General features: G+C 39.5%; 1 protein-coding gene across 4 annotated transcripts in view; it reads right to left on the bottom strand.

The window, feature by feature from the left end:
• The window catches only part of hdac5 (histone deacetylase 5), a 117173-nt gene that overhangs the window by 5676 nt on the left and 95001 nt on the right, over positions 1-16496 (bottom strand). For 3 of the 4 annotated variants that reach the window (XM_038307864.1, XM_038307863.1, XM_038307860.1), the window contains 13 exons: positions 13773-13887; positions 11278-11411; positions 11036-11156; positions 10543-10592; positions 10353-10460; positions 10206-10261; positions 10013-10100; positions 5761-5880; positions 5521-5618; positions 4002-4120; positions 3746-3879; positions 649-730; positions 396-576 (listed from right to left, as the gene is read on the bottom strand). In XM_038307864.1, the coding sequence (XP_038163792.1) occupies positions 396-576; positions 649-730; positions 3746-3879; positions 4002-4120; positions 5521-5618; positions 5761-5880; positions 10013-10100; positions 10206-10261; positions 10353-10460; positions 10543-10592; positions 11036-11156; positions 11278-11411; positions 13773-13887 (1406 nt within the window). The remainder of the gene's footprint in view (positions 1-395; positions 577-648; positions 731-3745; positions 3880-4001; positions 4121-5520; positions 5619-5760; positions 5881-10012; positions 10101-10205; positions 10262-10352; positions 10461-10542; positions 10593-11035; positions 11157-11277; positions 11412-13772; positions 13888-16496) is intronic. The other variant, XM_038307862.1, reaches the window with a different exon arrangement.

Raw genomic sequence — 16496 nt, 5'->3', positions numbered from 1 at the left:
CCAAAAACCTTCTGCCTAACAAATGCATAAATATGACCTAAAAAGGGCTTCCTTTGACTCATCAGTCCAGGATCAGCCTTCTAACTGTTGCTACAGTGAGGAAGTTGCTCTGTGTCAGGTGGGGCTACAACAGAACCTCATGCAACATGAACACATGTTGTTGCTGAGATGCTTTAGGAGATAATGCAAAGCTGGTCAGAGATGATGAAGAGAAGGGTGAAGCGAAAGAGAGGCTATAGAAGATGAGGGGATTAGTCAACAATAATAAATGAAAAAAATTAAGATATTTTTAATCTAAAAAGGGAAATATATTTTTCCCTTTTTTATCACTTCCAAATTTAAAAAAGGTATTATGGATCAGTTAAAGCTATAAAAAGCTAACAGAAACCACTGACCTGCTGGTTTCTTTGCTTTCAGGAACTGAACATGGCTGCTCCACATCAACACTCAGTGAGGCCATGGCGCTGACCGTCTCAGCCTCATCCCTCTCAGACTGGCCCTGGGCCCCTGGTGACCCTGCAAGGAGGGACTGGCCGCTGGTTTGAGACAAGCTCTGGAGACACGGCCAGTGTTTGCCTGGAACAAAAACAATGAGGCTTACAGAGTGCTGTGGTGCTCCATGTGGACACCACTAGGCTTACTACTTACTCTGGATTTCTATTACTCTCTCCAGGGAGGCACAAGCCTTTGGACAAGGTTTCTCTGGAGGCCATTGAAACCCAGAGTCACACTGAAAAGCAAAAAGAAGTCGAGCAGATTCAAATGAAAATTAATTCCCACTGTCTGCATCCAAGTAACCTGAACTTTCATTAAATATGTTTTAGAACATTTCTGATTCCCTATTAAACATTTTAGCATGTTACATCTGATGGCATTCCAAAGAAGTAAAATAAAAAACCAATCCACTGGACTTTGTTTCCAAGTTTGAAGAAGTTTCGCTTCCCATCCAGGAAGCTTTTTCAATTAAAAATTTCAGAAATAGCTTTGAATGCGAGGTTTTATACAGTAGCCCAACAAAGCCTTGTTTTTGTTTAGAAAAGACGCAAACTGAAACAGACGAACGGGTCCGCCCCTTTGGAATGGGGGTCATTTGGCTTCTGTCTATGTCTCTGAAAGGGATGTCTTTAAAGTGATGAGTAGGCGAGGTCCTCTGTATATATATATATATATATATATATATATATATATATATATATATATATATATATATATATATATATATATATATATATATATATATATATATATATATATATATATATATATATATATATATATATATATATAGCATGCATTATCAAACATGGAAGATGTAATTACAGTAACAATGTTATAAATACCTACCGTATTTTCACGACTATAAGGCGGATATAAACGTCTTTTTTTTCCCTCAAAATGTGCGCCGCGCCCTTTGGTGCGATGCGCCCTATGTGTGTTGTTGCTGCGGACTTTTGAGACCACCATGCATAACTCCTCATCTCCTCATTGAGGAGATGATGAAAGAGTGGCTGAGGGAGGTGAATGTAAGGAGTCCAGTTGTTTTTTTTCCACTCATCACCATCTCTGGTAATCTGTGACTCCATCTCACAGCTGATGTGAAAAACATGGTGAAACAAATGAACGCTGTCCATATTGCGGGAGGTCTGACAAAGGAACTTCAACAATGGTTGACTTTGCATGTAAACTGGTTGTATAGGCGCAGCAAAAGGTCCCGCAGCGCGTTTTGAGCAGCAAGCACAGAGCGTCGGGAGCGTTTAAGCATCTGACGCGCTTGACGCGCCACGAACGCGCTGCTGCTGCTCGAGATGGAAAAATTGAAGTTTTGCTGCTGGACAGCAAATATAGCTGCAAGGCAAAGAAAGGATAAGATAGCTCCGCCCAACGCGCGTCAGACGCACTTTTGCACCGCGCAGGCAGAGCAGCAAAGCTGCTTCAGCCGCGTGTCAGAACTAACTGGTACAAGCAGCAAAAATGAAGGATCAGTAGGAGCAGTAGGATAATAAAAGCGAACATATTCTGCCGGCAGAATAATTCCACGAAAAGTGGAAGGCAGCTCTACTGGCGCTGTTGTTCGAGCTTTCGCAAAAGCCGGCATCCTTTCCGAGGAGCCGCCCGGCACGAACTCTGACAGCGAAGAAGGGGATATTGGAATGTCTGATTTAGCGCAGCTGTTTAATTCAGAAACAGAGGAAGATGGCTTCGATTAATACTTTGTAATACATACAATAATAAAGCACAATCATACTCAGTTTTGCTCCCGCTCTATTTTTCTACCTGAAAACTTAATTCAACAGCAGCCTCTGGGCCGGGTCGCCTCCGGCTTCACTGCGGCGGCTGGCAGGTGTTTTTTCATCTAAATAATCTGAAGGATTATAAAAGGATAATAGGATAATAAAAGCAAACATATTCTGTCGGCAGGTTTCAGGATTTTAAGTTAATTTATGCGTAATAAACAGTTTCAGAGGAGTGATCACAGCCCTGTGTCATCAGCGATGTGTCTCTCACAGCCGGCTCCCAGGTTTGAATAATACTTTGTAATAAATACACCTTGCAGCTATATTTGCTGTGATCAGTGGGAATAAAGTAGTTTTAATATGTTTTTAAGTGAGAAAATCCACCTGAAAACTTCATCATTGCAGTCAGTTCATCCAGATTATCATCCTGCCTACTATTTCTGTCGGAGGCGCTCAGACCCCCCACATACCAGCGGTGCACCGACAATAGGAATGTCTCACCGCCAGCTCCCAGGTTTGATTAATACTTTGTAATAAATACATGAATAAAGCACAATCATACTCCGTTTTGCTCCCGCTCTATTTTTAAATACGCAGTAGAGGTATTTAAAGGTAGTAGAGGACATGTACCTGTATATAAAAAACGCGCCCTATAGTCTGGTGCGCCTTATGTGTGTGTTAAATACAGAAATGGCACACATAACTGAGACTGTGCCTTTTAGTTTGGTGCGCCTTATGGTCGTGAAAATACGGTATAACAAATGGCTATTGTATAAGGCAGGGGTCTTCAACGTTTTCCAGGCCAAGGACCCCCAAACTGATGGCGAGATGGAGTGGGGATCCCCTCATTATATATATTGTATGAAATTGTGTTCTATTAAACTGGTCCTATAGTCACTCTATTACAGATGGAGTCATGTAACGAAATGAATTTCGCTCGGGGATTATTAAAGTATTTCTGATTCTGATTCCTCGTTGATGGAACAGGTGTTGTGAATGAAATGGTGCCCAGCTTGAAAGAGCTCCTGTACACTGTGTGTGTGTATAAAAAAAAAAGAGCTCCTGAGTGTCGCTGACTAATCTTCTGCCTCCATATATCTGTTTACTACAGTGTGTTGAATTCATGTTAATGTGTATTTAAGGACATTTCAATTAGTGGAAAAAAATTGCAGGTCGGAATATAAAAAAATTTGATAAAAAAGTCAACCAAAACTTTTACGACCCCCATGCAGTACCTCTGCGGACCCCCTGTTGAAGACCTCCGGTATAAAGGCTCGAACTCAACGCTATTCCTGACATTTTGAATCGAAAAAGCTTCCTGGGTGGAAAGCGAATGTCTTTCAACTTGAAAACAAGTCTATTGAATTATTTTTACATTTCTTTGCCCTTCTATGACCTGGATGACTGAGGATGCTTCATCTGCATATTTCTGATGCCTTTTACTGTTGCAAACTTATAAAACATCTTGTCCTACATTCCTTCATAACTTCTGTGTTCAGTTCATCTTTTACCAGATCTCCGAGGAGTGCAGAAACGCAGGCCTCTGAAGCGTCACAGATAGCAGTGAGGTCATGACCGCCTTCCAGTGCCATTACAACTCGCCCTCCTGCCAGTCCCATTAGCAGCTGCGTCAGCTTACCGAAACCTGCAAACATGTATAGTACAGCTAATCGATAGCAAGGCTTAAACTAGTGTTAACTCATGTTTGGAAAGGAAAATAGACCAAGACATTCATTGTTGTTAGATTGCTAAACAGTCTGCACTCACATTGTGCAGAAACATTGTAGCCCCCCAGAGGAGATTGATGACCTTCCACTGCATCAAAGCCTGCCGACACCAGGACCACATCGGGACTGAACTGCTGGGCGATGGGCATTACCACACTCCTACACAAACACAAAACAGGCATTAGAACCAGAGGCCACCATGCCAGTAAACAGGCTTACAATTTTTAATGTAAAATATCTTTACTTATTGAATTAAGTTGCTTAAAAAAATGAACTCTCAACAATATTCAAATCAAACGAGATAAACCTGCTGCTGTTGACATTAAATCTTTCTGTATGACTGGACTACATGTCCTTTACTGGGAGGTGGGGAAGATGATATTTGCTATGAAAAGTTTTTGATTATAAGTTGCTTATATATAGCACTGCTGCCTTGCAGTTCAGTGTGTGTTTGATACGCGGCATGGGGTCTTTCTGCACGGAGTTTGCCTGTTCTCGCTGAGTATGTGTGGATTCCCTCCAGGTACTCTGGCTTCCTCCCACAGTCCAAAAGCATGACTGTTAGGTTAGTAGGCTTCTCTAAATTCTCCTTTGTCCTGTTTGTCTCTGTGTTGTTCTGTGATTGACTGGCGACCTGTCCTGGGTGGACACCGCCTCTCCTCGTACACAGCTGGAGATAGGTAGCAGCACCCCTCGCGACCCTGCTTGGGATAAGTCTCTCTTTCCTTCCATCTGTTTGTTTTTCTCAGCCAGATGATCCCCTCTGGAGTTCTGACAATTGGCTTACTTCTTTCCGTATTGCCTGGATTTTGGCTTCCAGCCCTCTCTTCCATGGTGGACACTGTCTTCAGTGGATGCTCTTGACTTTACCTCGGCCAAGCAACTGAAGGATCACTAATGCTGTAGTGTTTATCAGTTCATTGGGTTCTGTGACACTTGCAGAATTCAAATCATTCAGGAGAACATCTGGTAGCACCTTCCTTAACTTTGCTATGAGAGTAGAAAAGTTCTCATCTGAGCCTGATACCCAATATCAGGGGGATTGATCTTGCCATGGAGCTGGCTTCTAATGACCTGCCTTACTCATTGGAGGTATTTGGCTGTAGCCACTTTCATTATCACTTCTTCCAGGTTGCCATTTGCTTGTGGGATTCCGAGGCACTTGTGTCATCAATGTCTGCTATTGTTCCTACGCGGAGTGAGAGCCCCTATGTGTGGATTACCTTCCCCTTAGTCACCATCCAACCACACAAGAGTTTATATATTATATATATAAATATAAGCTCCCAGGCCTCTGGTTGAGGAACCAAGCTTGGAGGAAAAAGAGAGACCGCCCACGGTCTCTCTGGTAGCAGACCGCTTAGGACCAGTAGTTTAATAAGTCAAGACTAAAGATAAGGTCACTTTAACCCCTAATCCTTTATCAGAACTCAACAAATATGATCAGGCAAATATCATAACTGCTTTTATAGCTTTTGTGTTTAAGGGGAACTGTAACTAAATGTTAGAGTCTTTTACTCTGAGGATTATGTGCTGTTTACTGCACAGCTAAACTTTACCTGAAGGCAGTGAGGTACTCCACATCACCCATAGGAGGCTCCACCCCTCCAGTCCATGCTATGTTTACATTAAATCCAACTCCTGCTGCTGAGCCTACCTGCAAACAGATATAGGCAATTCATTAAAAGGTATTGTGAAGTGTCTTTGATAGCCTTTTTTTTATATTGGCAGCTGTGTTTAAACTCAACAAACTTTCGCATTTCTTTCATTTTATACATAAAAAGTGAATGACTACATACCTCCTCTGGTGCTCCACTGCCAGGAAAGAAGTTTCCATCATCGTACCGATGCAGAGATATGTAGAGAACATTTGGATCATTGTAGAAGGCCTGCTGAGTGCCGTTGCCATGGTGAATGTCCTGCCATCACAGTTCATATTGGGATCGGTGGTTAAGGCATTGAGATGCTTGGATACATGTACAATAAACAATGGTGTTTTTCCCCTGGTATAATGTCACCTGAGTGACAAGCAGTGGTGCGATAGCAGCCACCACAAGTCTATGTCCACAGCCAGAAGTCAAATAATTAGAAATTTTCACAAACATTTGCATCATGATTTCCTAACATATATAAAATGTTTAACTCTACCCTCCTTAAACTAGACCCCTTTCTCCACGTTTATTACTCAAGAAGTATAAATCCTACTGTTTAAAAACACGTTTGTAGAATTTAGAGGATAAATATAACCTTTTTACTCAAGTGAAAGTGTAAAAGTGCAATTTTTAAAACTACTTAAAGTAAAAGAAGTAAAAGTAATGCAGGAAAAAATGTTAAGGACAGAACTTTACTGCTCTAACCTTGTTTTTTCAACCATTCTGCACGATAATTCCTTATGCTTAATTTTCGCAGTTGCTATGTGGTGAACAACCACATACCAAAATAATAACCACAAAATTCCAACAGGCCATAATGAAAAGGAGCTTAAATGACACAAAACTAATGAGTCTATTTTTAAAACATAAGGAGTAGAAAGAGATAATTGTAGAAAAAAAAGTAATGTGTAGAAGTAAAAGGTTGTCTAAAATATAATTACTCAAGTGAAGTATAGATAGCCCAAATTGTTACTAAATTAAGGTAACAAAGTATTTTTTTACTCAGATACTTGATGCCCCTGGTTTCATTTACACATAATATAAGACTTCATATAAAGTTAACCAAAGGAGTTGTGGGTGGATGTGTCATTGGGGCATTGAATGTGCCTTTTAGAAACCATTATCAAAAAACAAGTGGCAATTTGATTTTAGTTTTAAAATCCAGTAACTGAAATGAAAAAGCTGTTTCTCTTATTTTGTGTCAAAAAAAGGATGTGGAAAATATAAAAAAATAATTAGTTTAGTAAATCATAATTTGGCGAACACATCCAGTCATAAAATTAGTACCCTTTTCCTTCTCTGTTTATGCTTTTAAATAACTAATTTTTTTTTTTATCGACGTAGAAAAAAGACTCAAATAATAAAAAAATGAATATTATGTCACAGAAATAAAAATATATATATTTCAAGTAAAAATTTGAGTTTTAAAATAAAATAGCCACTTGTTTTTGTTTATTCATATCCATTTTCAAAAAGAAAATGAAATGATCAAAGAAAAGCCACATGAATAATATTCTGTATCATCGTGACCATTTCCTGCAGTGCACAGATATTACTCTTAGCTTTTATATTTTAAGCTGTATTACGCAGTATGGAGTTGGGCGTCATAGAAGCAGAGCAGGCCTTTGCTTTACATTGCTGGGCTAAAGTTTAAACCTTTTGTACTGGTGGATGTTAGACTGTTTAGCTCTCCTGTTTAACATTGTAGGGGACAGGATTTCTAGGACCAGCCTATTCTAGGACCAGCCTATGGTCAGAGGCGTTTCTATGATTTCTTTTTTTGTTTTTCTTTGAAGGAAAAGTCTGGTCATATTCAGAATTCAAAATTCTGAAAGTACATTAATTATGAAATTTTTTACATACTGTTCCTTAAAGCATAAGTGTTTTTAATTAGAGGTAATTTTCATTTAAATGTGCTTTACTGGAGGCATCCATGTTTGTCAAAGAACACTACTGCCACCTACTGGTTTGTGACGTCACAGTGCAATATCGGCTGTTGATCAAGTCCCAGTGCTGTATCTGGTGTTTGTCACAATGCCAGTCTTGTTCTAGTTATTGAAAAGCAGTAACTAGTTTCTGTTACTAGTTACTTCATTTCTAAAGTAACTTAGTTACTAACTCAGTTACTTACAACATAAGGTAATGCGTTACTGTGAAAAGTAACTATTTAGTTACTTTTTTTTAAAGGTTCACATTATGACCTTATAGCCTTCATTTCAGAAATGTTATTGCAATGGAGAATAATACCATCTGTTGAAGAACTTGACATGCATTTGCATCATGAAGCTCTGCTAAGCAATTCTATATACAAGCAACAAAGATATGTTTCAAAGTGCCAATTTATTTCAGGGCAGAACAAACTGACAATGCTACATAGTAGGTAGTTGCCTGCAAAATTGCCCTTTACAGCAGGTGGCCTGCTATAATTTGTTCCCCCCTTGTAACTTTAAGAAACAAAGGTCAATCAACTCCAAAGTGTCAGGGGTTAGTTGTCATCATAAAAGATGCTTATAAGCCAAAAATGAAAAAGCTGGGACGTTTTTTGTCTGATTTAGACAGGGGGGAACAGATTATAGCAGGTGGCCTGCTATAATTTGTTCCCCCCTTATAACTTTAAGAAATAAAGGTCCATCACCTCCAAAGTTTCAGAAATAAATTGTCATCATAAAAGATGCTTATAAGCCAAAAATGAAAAAGCTGGGACCATTTTTGTCTGCTTTAGACAGGGGGAACAGATTACAGCAGGTTTTATTTCATCCCATATTGCAAATTCTGGCAATATGGGAAATAAAACGGCTGATGTTAGAACACAAACTGTTTATTAAGGATAGTACAACAGTGATAAATTGTAAGCTAATATAAAACACAAATATAGATTTAAGTACTAAATTTCAACCAGGAAAAAATTATTTCCTTCTGCATATAGTCTTTAATGATTACACGTGCACTCCATTTTCTATTTCATTTCTATTACAAGTATATGGTTTGCAACAGTTTTCAATGGGATGAGAACATTTGGACACTGTGAAACAATTAGAGATTTTTTTAAGGAACGTGTGGAAAGGAACAAGGATCTGTTTGCTTTCAGAGGAAGGAGTAGACACTGCTGTCAGCAACCAGCTTTCAAGCAAACGTTTGTGTTTTATTATCAGTTTTAAATCAATATCACTGGCGATATTCTGCTATAACATGTGAAGTAAAGAATAAAACATTGAAGCTCAACTTTCATACACGTAAAACCTTTCAAATTTCAAGTTCTGCACGTTGGAATTGAGGCGGAGTTAAGTCGGGTTGTTCGTCCTACTCCGTGCTCGCTCCCAACGAGGGGATACAAATTTTCCCAGGGATAACTACCTTGGCACGACACCGGTAGCGTCTAGCTTCGTCGCAGCATGTTGCTTTTGTAGGTGTTGCTGTTCTGGGCTGTAGATAGAATCTTTGATCCAAGGCACAAATTGTAAATTAATGAGAATATCTCCAAGTGAAGAAACTCAAATTGGGCTCTGCAGCAGCCGCCATGATGACTAGTGTTGGTAAACACAAACACGCCTTCAGCATGTTTCCTTCCTGTCTCCCTCACTCTAACACAGGAAAACAATACTTCACTGCAGCTTTTAAGTCTCTAGCTGATCCCGAGACTATAAAATAACGCTGTAACGCATCATGTAGTAATGTTAACGGAGTTACTGAATTTAAAAACTAACGCGTTAGCGTACTAGTTAGTGAAAAAAATACCGCCGTTACAGTAACGCGTTACTTGGAACGCGTTAGTCCCAACACTGCACAACGCGCTATTATCCAAGTCAGCTTGAAAACATTCTTCTTCCAAATGTTGGCTACATATTACGTGTTTTTTCTCTGGCCAGAAGTTCGATGGCAAATCCTCCCTCTTCAATCCAACAACGAACATGTCCATGGAGGACCAACAATCGGAAAAGTGAAATAACTCGTTCTTTTTCACTATTATCCAATGTATTCCAACATCCAACTGCGATGCATTTCAATGGTCATCTGGAAATGTTCAATAATTGTTGTTGATTGCAGATGTGTCTAGTAGTTCCCATTGATTTTGCTTGTAAAGCGGGGAGAATGGCGCTAGGCTTACCGCACCGTGACGTCACTGCCGGAAGATGGCAGGAGGGAGGGGCCGCTCCCAGACTCAGTGATCGTGACGAAAATTGTTTTTATTTTTTTTACTGATTAACGTTAAATTAATTAAACAACCTTTAAACTTATTAGTTTTTAGGTATAGATATATATATATATTATGATCCATTGGTTATCCCTTGGTGACCTTCCCTTTAAATTATTGACTGATTGTTTTTCAATAAAGTACTTTATAATGGGAGCTTTAAGCACAAAATAAACTGAATGTTGTTTGTGTTTTTGTGCTCCTTACCCAGTCCACAATCAGGATCTTTTCCACTCCTAGCTTCTGCTGCAGCAGCTTGGCAGTGATGGCTACTGAGTTGAAGAAACAAAACCCCCTATGTGCCCACAAACACAAAGAAGAATGCAGATCTGTCAGGATATACACATACAGAACTAGTACACGCAGATCTCCCAATTAAAATAAAGGTGAAGGTACTGACATGGCTGTGGATTCCTCAGCATGGTGACCAGGTGGACGCACGACTGCAAAACCGTTCTAGTGGAAAAACAACACATTTAAGAGTGAAGGGTTAGAGTGAAGGCGGGTGAGAGGGTGTTTTATACAGGGGAGAACTTTTTCATGTTACCTTTAGTTCCCCTGCAGCCACTTTAAAGGCCAGCTCAATAACTGAGCCAACTGCCATGCGAACTGCCGCTGATGAGTGCATTTCATTCCACACGGTGTCACTGTCCACCTAAAGAGGGCAGCACCGAGTTTATGTTTGGACCAAAGCTGTTATAGAGCTCAGATAATTCCACATCTATAGAGAATCTTACCCCTATTCCCCCACAGGGAAGAACAGCATACATCTTCTGGCTGATAGGACCTGAAAAGCAACACAAACTATAAAATAGCCACCACGGACAAATTTACAGGCAAAAGTTCCTAGAAGATGAAGAATAACAGAATTAAAAGATGAACAAAACTAAATGACTGTTTATGATTAATGCTTGTAAAGACCAGAGGTCAGAAATCTTTTTGAAACTTAGAGCTGCTTCATGTCAGACGACAGGCTACCACCGGTGACCGTAGAAGAGTCAGAGTTCATTTAAACTTCATGTAAAATAAACATATTTTTGCAAAATGTTTTTAAATTATTTTCAAATCTATATAAATGCAAGTATGATTAAAAGCAAAAACAACAAAATAAAAATTCCCAGGTGAGTCATGCTATTTTTAGAATAGCCTCTTGTGCTTCATGTGTAGGGACTACTTGATGCCCAGAGCATCCTGTTGTTGACCCTGCTGTAGGTGTAGATAGACAATTACCCAAAAGCTTTTTGTGGTCAAGTTTGTGGCGATTGAGCGGGCTAGTTCCATACAGCAAGGTATGGAACTCTGAATGGACCGACTGGATCTCATCTAGAGACGCTTTTCTCCCACGAATCCTCTGCTCACATACAGGTCAAGAGAACGAGAAGAGAAGAGAAGCTTGGTTACATACAACACGTTCTCTCTTTTAAGTTCAAAGATTTAAATCCAAATGTTTTTTCTTGCACTATTTTCTGTACCTCACAGCGACTCAGTAAACCAGTCTCCTGCAGTCTGGACCAGATGCTTTGGACCCTCCCAGCATGCTCAGGGTGGATGTGAGCGTTACCACACACACACTGATGTTTCAGCATTAGGCTATCATATACCAATCCTGTAAAGAGACAAAGCAAGTAATCGCTCTTAAATGTGCATCATGTGTGGAAACATGTTTTCAAAAAGTTCATTTAATAAGATCCTTTATGTTCTCCACAATTTACTAACTGTTCAAGGTGATAATTTTGTTAAAAACAAACTGATAAAAACCTGATATTGTTAAACATAAACAGTTTATTTTTAGAAAACAAAAAGAGTGTCTGACATTAAATCAGGAATTCTTAGCTTTTTTTTAACTTTAGTTCCTCAGATGTGTTGTAGATATTCATGAATACTTTTTAAATAAAAGGATAATGTGTATAATTATTCCGTCTCTCAGCTGCTCTGCCTTCTCTATGCATCTGCTTCAACTCAGCTCTTTAGACTGGCTCTTCTAGTTTGCTTATCATTTTTCCCACTGGGCCTCAGTGTACAAGCTTTTTGATTCTTATAGTTCTCCATCAGAGCCATATGTTCCTTTGACATCGATCTGCTCATGTTTGGCTCCAAGTTTTTTCCTTAATAAACAATTTTAACTCACCATTCTGGTGTCTTAATCCTGTTTGGGGATTTATTCAGCTGCTACCCAAAAAAATCATATTTTTATATAATCTAATAATCCCAGAGGGAAAATACTTCTCTGCATTTAACCCATCCCCCTGGGGAGCAGTGGGCTGCCACTGTGCGGCGCCCGGTGAGCAGTGTGGGGTTAAGGGTCTTGCTAAGGGACCCAGAGTGACAGTCTGTGGGAGTGGGGGATCAAACTCACAAACTCAGGATTCAAAGCCCTATGCCCTAACCACTAGACCACCACTCCTATCAATATATAAGGTCCCATATCTACTCGATTTTATTTTCTGATAAAAACCTTCTTAGAACCTTCTTCAACATACTAATCAACCTATGCCGTTTTCAATATTATTTTTAGGAAATGTTGATTTATAGGTCAGGAAAGCTGATGAATATTTATTTGATATTCTGATACCTGCTTGTAAAAAAAAGTAGTCACAAGACGTTGGTCGGCCCCCAACCCACAATACAAGAGTGGATATTGTAAATTACATTTATCTTATGAAAAGGGTCACCTTCTGCCTCCAACTTCAAAAAAACATTCACTAAGAGGTGGGCCAAGTGGGTTAAATATGCTGGTCTTGAAAAGACCGAAGTACAGAATGGATGACCATGCAAAGCTTGTTTATTTTTTTTATTTTTATTTTTTTATTTGAAAGTTTTGTAGTGTCTAAGGATTAATATATTACTGTATCTCTCATACTTTACTTCAAAACTGCTTGGTAGACACCTTATTTATTTTTTGGCTTTTTCGTGTAGGCCTATCTTTCTCAGTTTGTTCAAAGTTGATGTAATTTATTTAACTTTGTATATTATTCCATAATTTTGTACAGACAAAAAATAATTGTGAGTGGTGGTAGTAACATTGTACGCTCCCTGAAAGTAACTACCACTGTATTGTAATGCTCTCACAAAATGAAAAAAAAAAAATTCTTAAACAATAGTTTTCTTCTTCATAAACAACGTGCTTTGTCTTATTGGGGAGCTCCAATATTTAACAGCCAATATAGTAAAACTCAAATGTCAAAAAGACACACAAATATCAAAGAGGCTCACTTTTTTTGTATGTTTACTTTTAAAAATAATAACTAAGAGATCAGAATTCCGTAAAAATTCAAAAAATATCCACTGGACTTGGTTTTCAAGATTTGAAGACGTTTCGCCACCTCTCCAGGAAGCTTTGGTGTTTGGTATCACCAAACCCCCCAGCCCATCACAGAGGAACGAGGGACCTACCCGCCCCAGCCGGTGAACAATACCTCCTTAACGACCAACCCTTAACAATCATAGACAGGTTTCAGGTATTACAGGAGACAATCCCCCCCGTTAATGGCAATCCCCCCTTTAACGACCGACCCCTAGTATCATAGACAGGTTCAGATATTACAGGCTAACGATGGAACTAACGACCCATTCATCGGTTACCATTGCATGTTTCCAAGCGATACAAGGCGTGTCTATATAAGACTCAAACTCACTGCGGATCCAGACATTTGAATTGAGAAAGCTTCCTGGAGAGGTGGAGAAACGTCTTCAAATCTTGAAAACCAAGTCCAGTGGATATTTTTTGAATTTTTACGGAATGACTATGACCTGGATGACTGAGAACCTTCATCAGCATAAGAGATCAGAACAAAATTAACTATTACAAACAAGGTAATCGTAACCAAGGAAATGAGACACCGCTCCTTGTTGCTAGGAAACAAGGCAGAGACTTTCAAGAGGTGGACTAATACCATCCCACTCTCATTTAATCAGAAAGCAGATGTTTATCCTTTAAAAGAGATCAATAAATAAGCAGGAGCCTAACCGGTGGTGAAGAGGTGTTTGATGGGATTGACAGCGGACGCAGGGGACGACTTGGCTCTTCCCAGAGGTCTGTGGGCCAGCGAGGACGAAAACACACTCAGATGCTGCAAAGACTGCTGGGAAAAAGAGGGAGAGGTATTCTGATTCACTGCAGGATGATTCACAAATCAGTCCATTCATTGCAGAGGAAGAGGTGTGTTTGTGCGTGTGGTTTAATAGGAGCTAAAAAAAATTAAAAAGGAGGTTGATAATACAAAATTGCTGCAGAACACACGCATAAACAAACACTAAGATAAAAACTATAGTTTCATTCATAAAAAGAGAATCTGCAGAATAGGTAGAAACTGAGGACATTTCTGCCACACCAGCCTCACCGAACCCATTTTTTCAACAACTACCTCACAACCCCTGTGTGTTTGGGTGTGTGCGGGATTTCAGGGATGCGCTGAGCACTTCAGTCGCACGCATACGCCGATTCTGAAGTGGCTATATATAGGGAGGTGTTGCTGAGCTCCCTGCTGCGCATTGGGTGACTCATCATGCGTGGGTGGACACTCAACACACACACTTTTAGACATACAGACACACATACACAGCGGTGAGTCCAGTGGTTGAGTCATCGCACGGTGATGTCACTGCAGCATCAACTATTGTGTATGTGTTTCTGGATAAAGTTGAAGAAATGTGATCAAGTGTAACTGCATACATCTTCTTATATATACCTTATACCATAATTATGTACTTTCCAGTGCTTTGCCATATTCATAAGAAGAAACTTGAATAAAGCTTAAGCTCAATCAGATTGGGTCATGTTGAATGAGTACTCTCGATTGACTTTAAGCCAACTGGGCCAGTGAATATTTACTGAAATATTCCACCGTAGCTCTGATGGTGGTTTAGTTGCCTTGCTGTAAAATGTATGCCATCCCCAGCTTTGCAAATATTGCTCTGTGTTTAGACAAAATGATCTCCATATACTGATTCCATGTCTCTGTTGAAGAAAATGAATCGCAACAGCATCATGCTACTTCCACTGCCTGCATGTTTGTAGGTCAAAAAGCACCTGTGTCCATTATATGGCTTACAGCAAACTATTCCAAAGAATAGCTGTATATACGCTCAGACTAAATGATTTAAATATCCTGGTGGTGGATACTAGTGACTAATTCAGAGTGCAGCATCCCCCTTCCAATCAACTCTGAAGGTCCTGCTCTTTTGAATAGAAGCATTCCTAAAAAACAATTCCAAAAATACTATGATTCTATTTGGGCATAAAAAAAAGCATGTCAACAATCCAACCACATTTATTTTTGAATTTATTAAAGTATAGAAGGGAAATAATTACTACAAAAGCATATTTGTCAGCAAAACAAGAGCATAAAACTATGCCGGGTTATTAAGGCTATTATTGGGTGTTTGTATGTGATCATAAGGATGATAAACAAATGGAGGGGAAAGGACTTTAGAAAGGATGTCATTTTTAGCTGTTCTTTTAAAGGGGAAAGCCTTTTTTTTTACATTTGAACCTTGATTTTATGTTATTACATCATGTTCTACTCACCCATATGAGTTTTTGTGTCATTTGGAGCCGTTCTGAAGATATTCCGTTAGGTTATATCCAAGTAACGTCGTTGTCCATAGGAAGATGTTACTTGGATATAACCTAACGGAATATCTTCACAGCAAATTGTGAAAAAGCTCTTTTAACAGGTGCATCTGATATAGGGAATGTGAGGAATTTAATTGTGTGCTAAAGTGCTAAATCCTGAAAGCAGCGGTTTCCTCCAGCAACTTTAAAGGATTCCTCTTCCAACCAACGCATTGATCGTCAGCCCGAAGGTTATCGCACCAGATCCACCTGCTGCTGAAACTAGCATAATTTGTGGTACTACTACACTAGTCCTCTGTTGTAATCCCACTGGCAGACGACATTAGCTAATCAGTGGTGGATAAAGGTCAGGAAGGCTTTGCTATGAACCAGTAATGATGAATGATTGGTGGACGTGTGTTTTAATAGCTTAACTCAAAAACTGCCGATCTGAATCTGAACCAGACCATATTATCTCCACCCATCCAAAGCAACTTTTGCCATCAAAATGAAAACCACCCATCTGGGCAGTAAACCACCCAATCTGGCAACATTGACGAGAACTCTATTTTCTTTTGGATAAGATTTTCTTTTTTTCTGATGGTTTTTGCTTGTGATGTTGAATGCTGTGGAACCGGAAAGAATTTGACTGATATTTACTTGTTATAAAGCGTAACCAGAGCAACCACAGCAAGTTGATTAATAACACCCTGGAGCAGCTATTAAGCATCTTTAAAGCTCAAATAATACATCAATTACTTCCTCAAGTACAAGCTGAGTTGAAGAGGAGGCACCAGGGACGCAGAGCAGGAGCAAGGAGAAGAAAACATTTGACCCATTTCTTCCATCAATCATCAAGAAAAGATCAATGTAAGATCTTAAGGAAACGAGTTAGAAGCCCTCCAAGCCCTAGCGAGGACCCAGCCAGAATATTTGTAATGCAGTATTAAGTGTTTTACTGAAACATGGCTGTGGGTTTATATCTCGGAGCTCTGTGAGATTCTACAGCACCTCTTATACCTCATCGTTGTCACTGGAATTGACCCAGGAGACAATTCAAGAGATGTGGAAGACCTCCTGCCAAGGGCGTAGGAATATGTTTACAATTGGGGGGGACACATGTCGGAAATCTGAGAT

This window comes from Cyprinodon tularosa, unplaced genomic scaffold (genome assembly GCF_016077235.1).
Source record: "Cyprinodon tularosa strain WSP-4 unplaced genomic scaffold, ASM1607723v1 ctg622, whole genome shotgun sequence".
NCBI classification, from domain to species: domain Eukaryota; kingdom Metazoa; phylum Chordata; class Actinopteri; order Cyprinodontiformes; family Cyprinodontidae; genus Cyprinodon; species Cyprinodon tularosa.
This window is presented reverse-complemented; position numbering and strand designations above follow the sequence as displayed.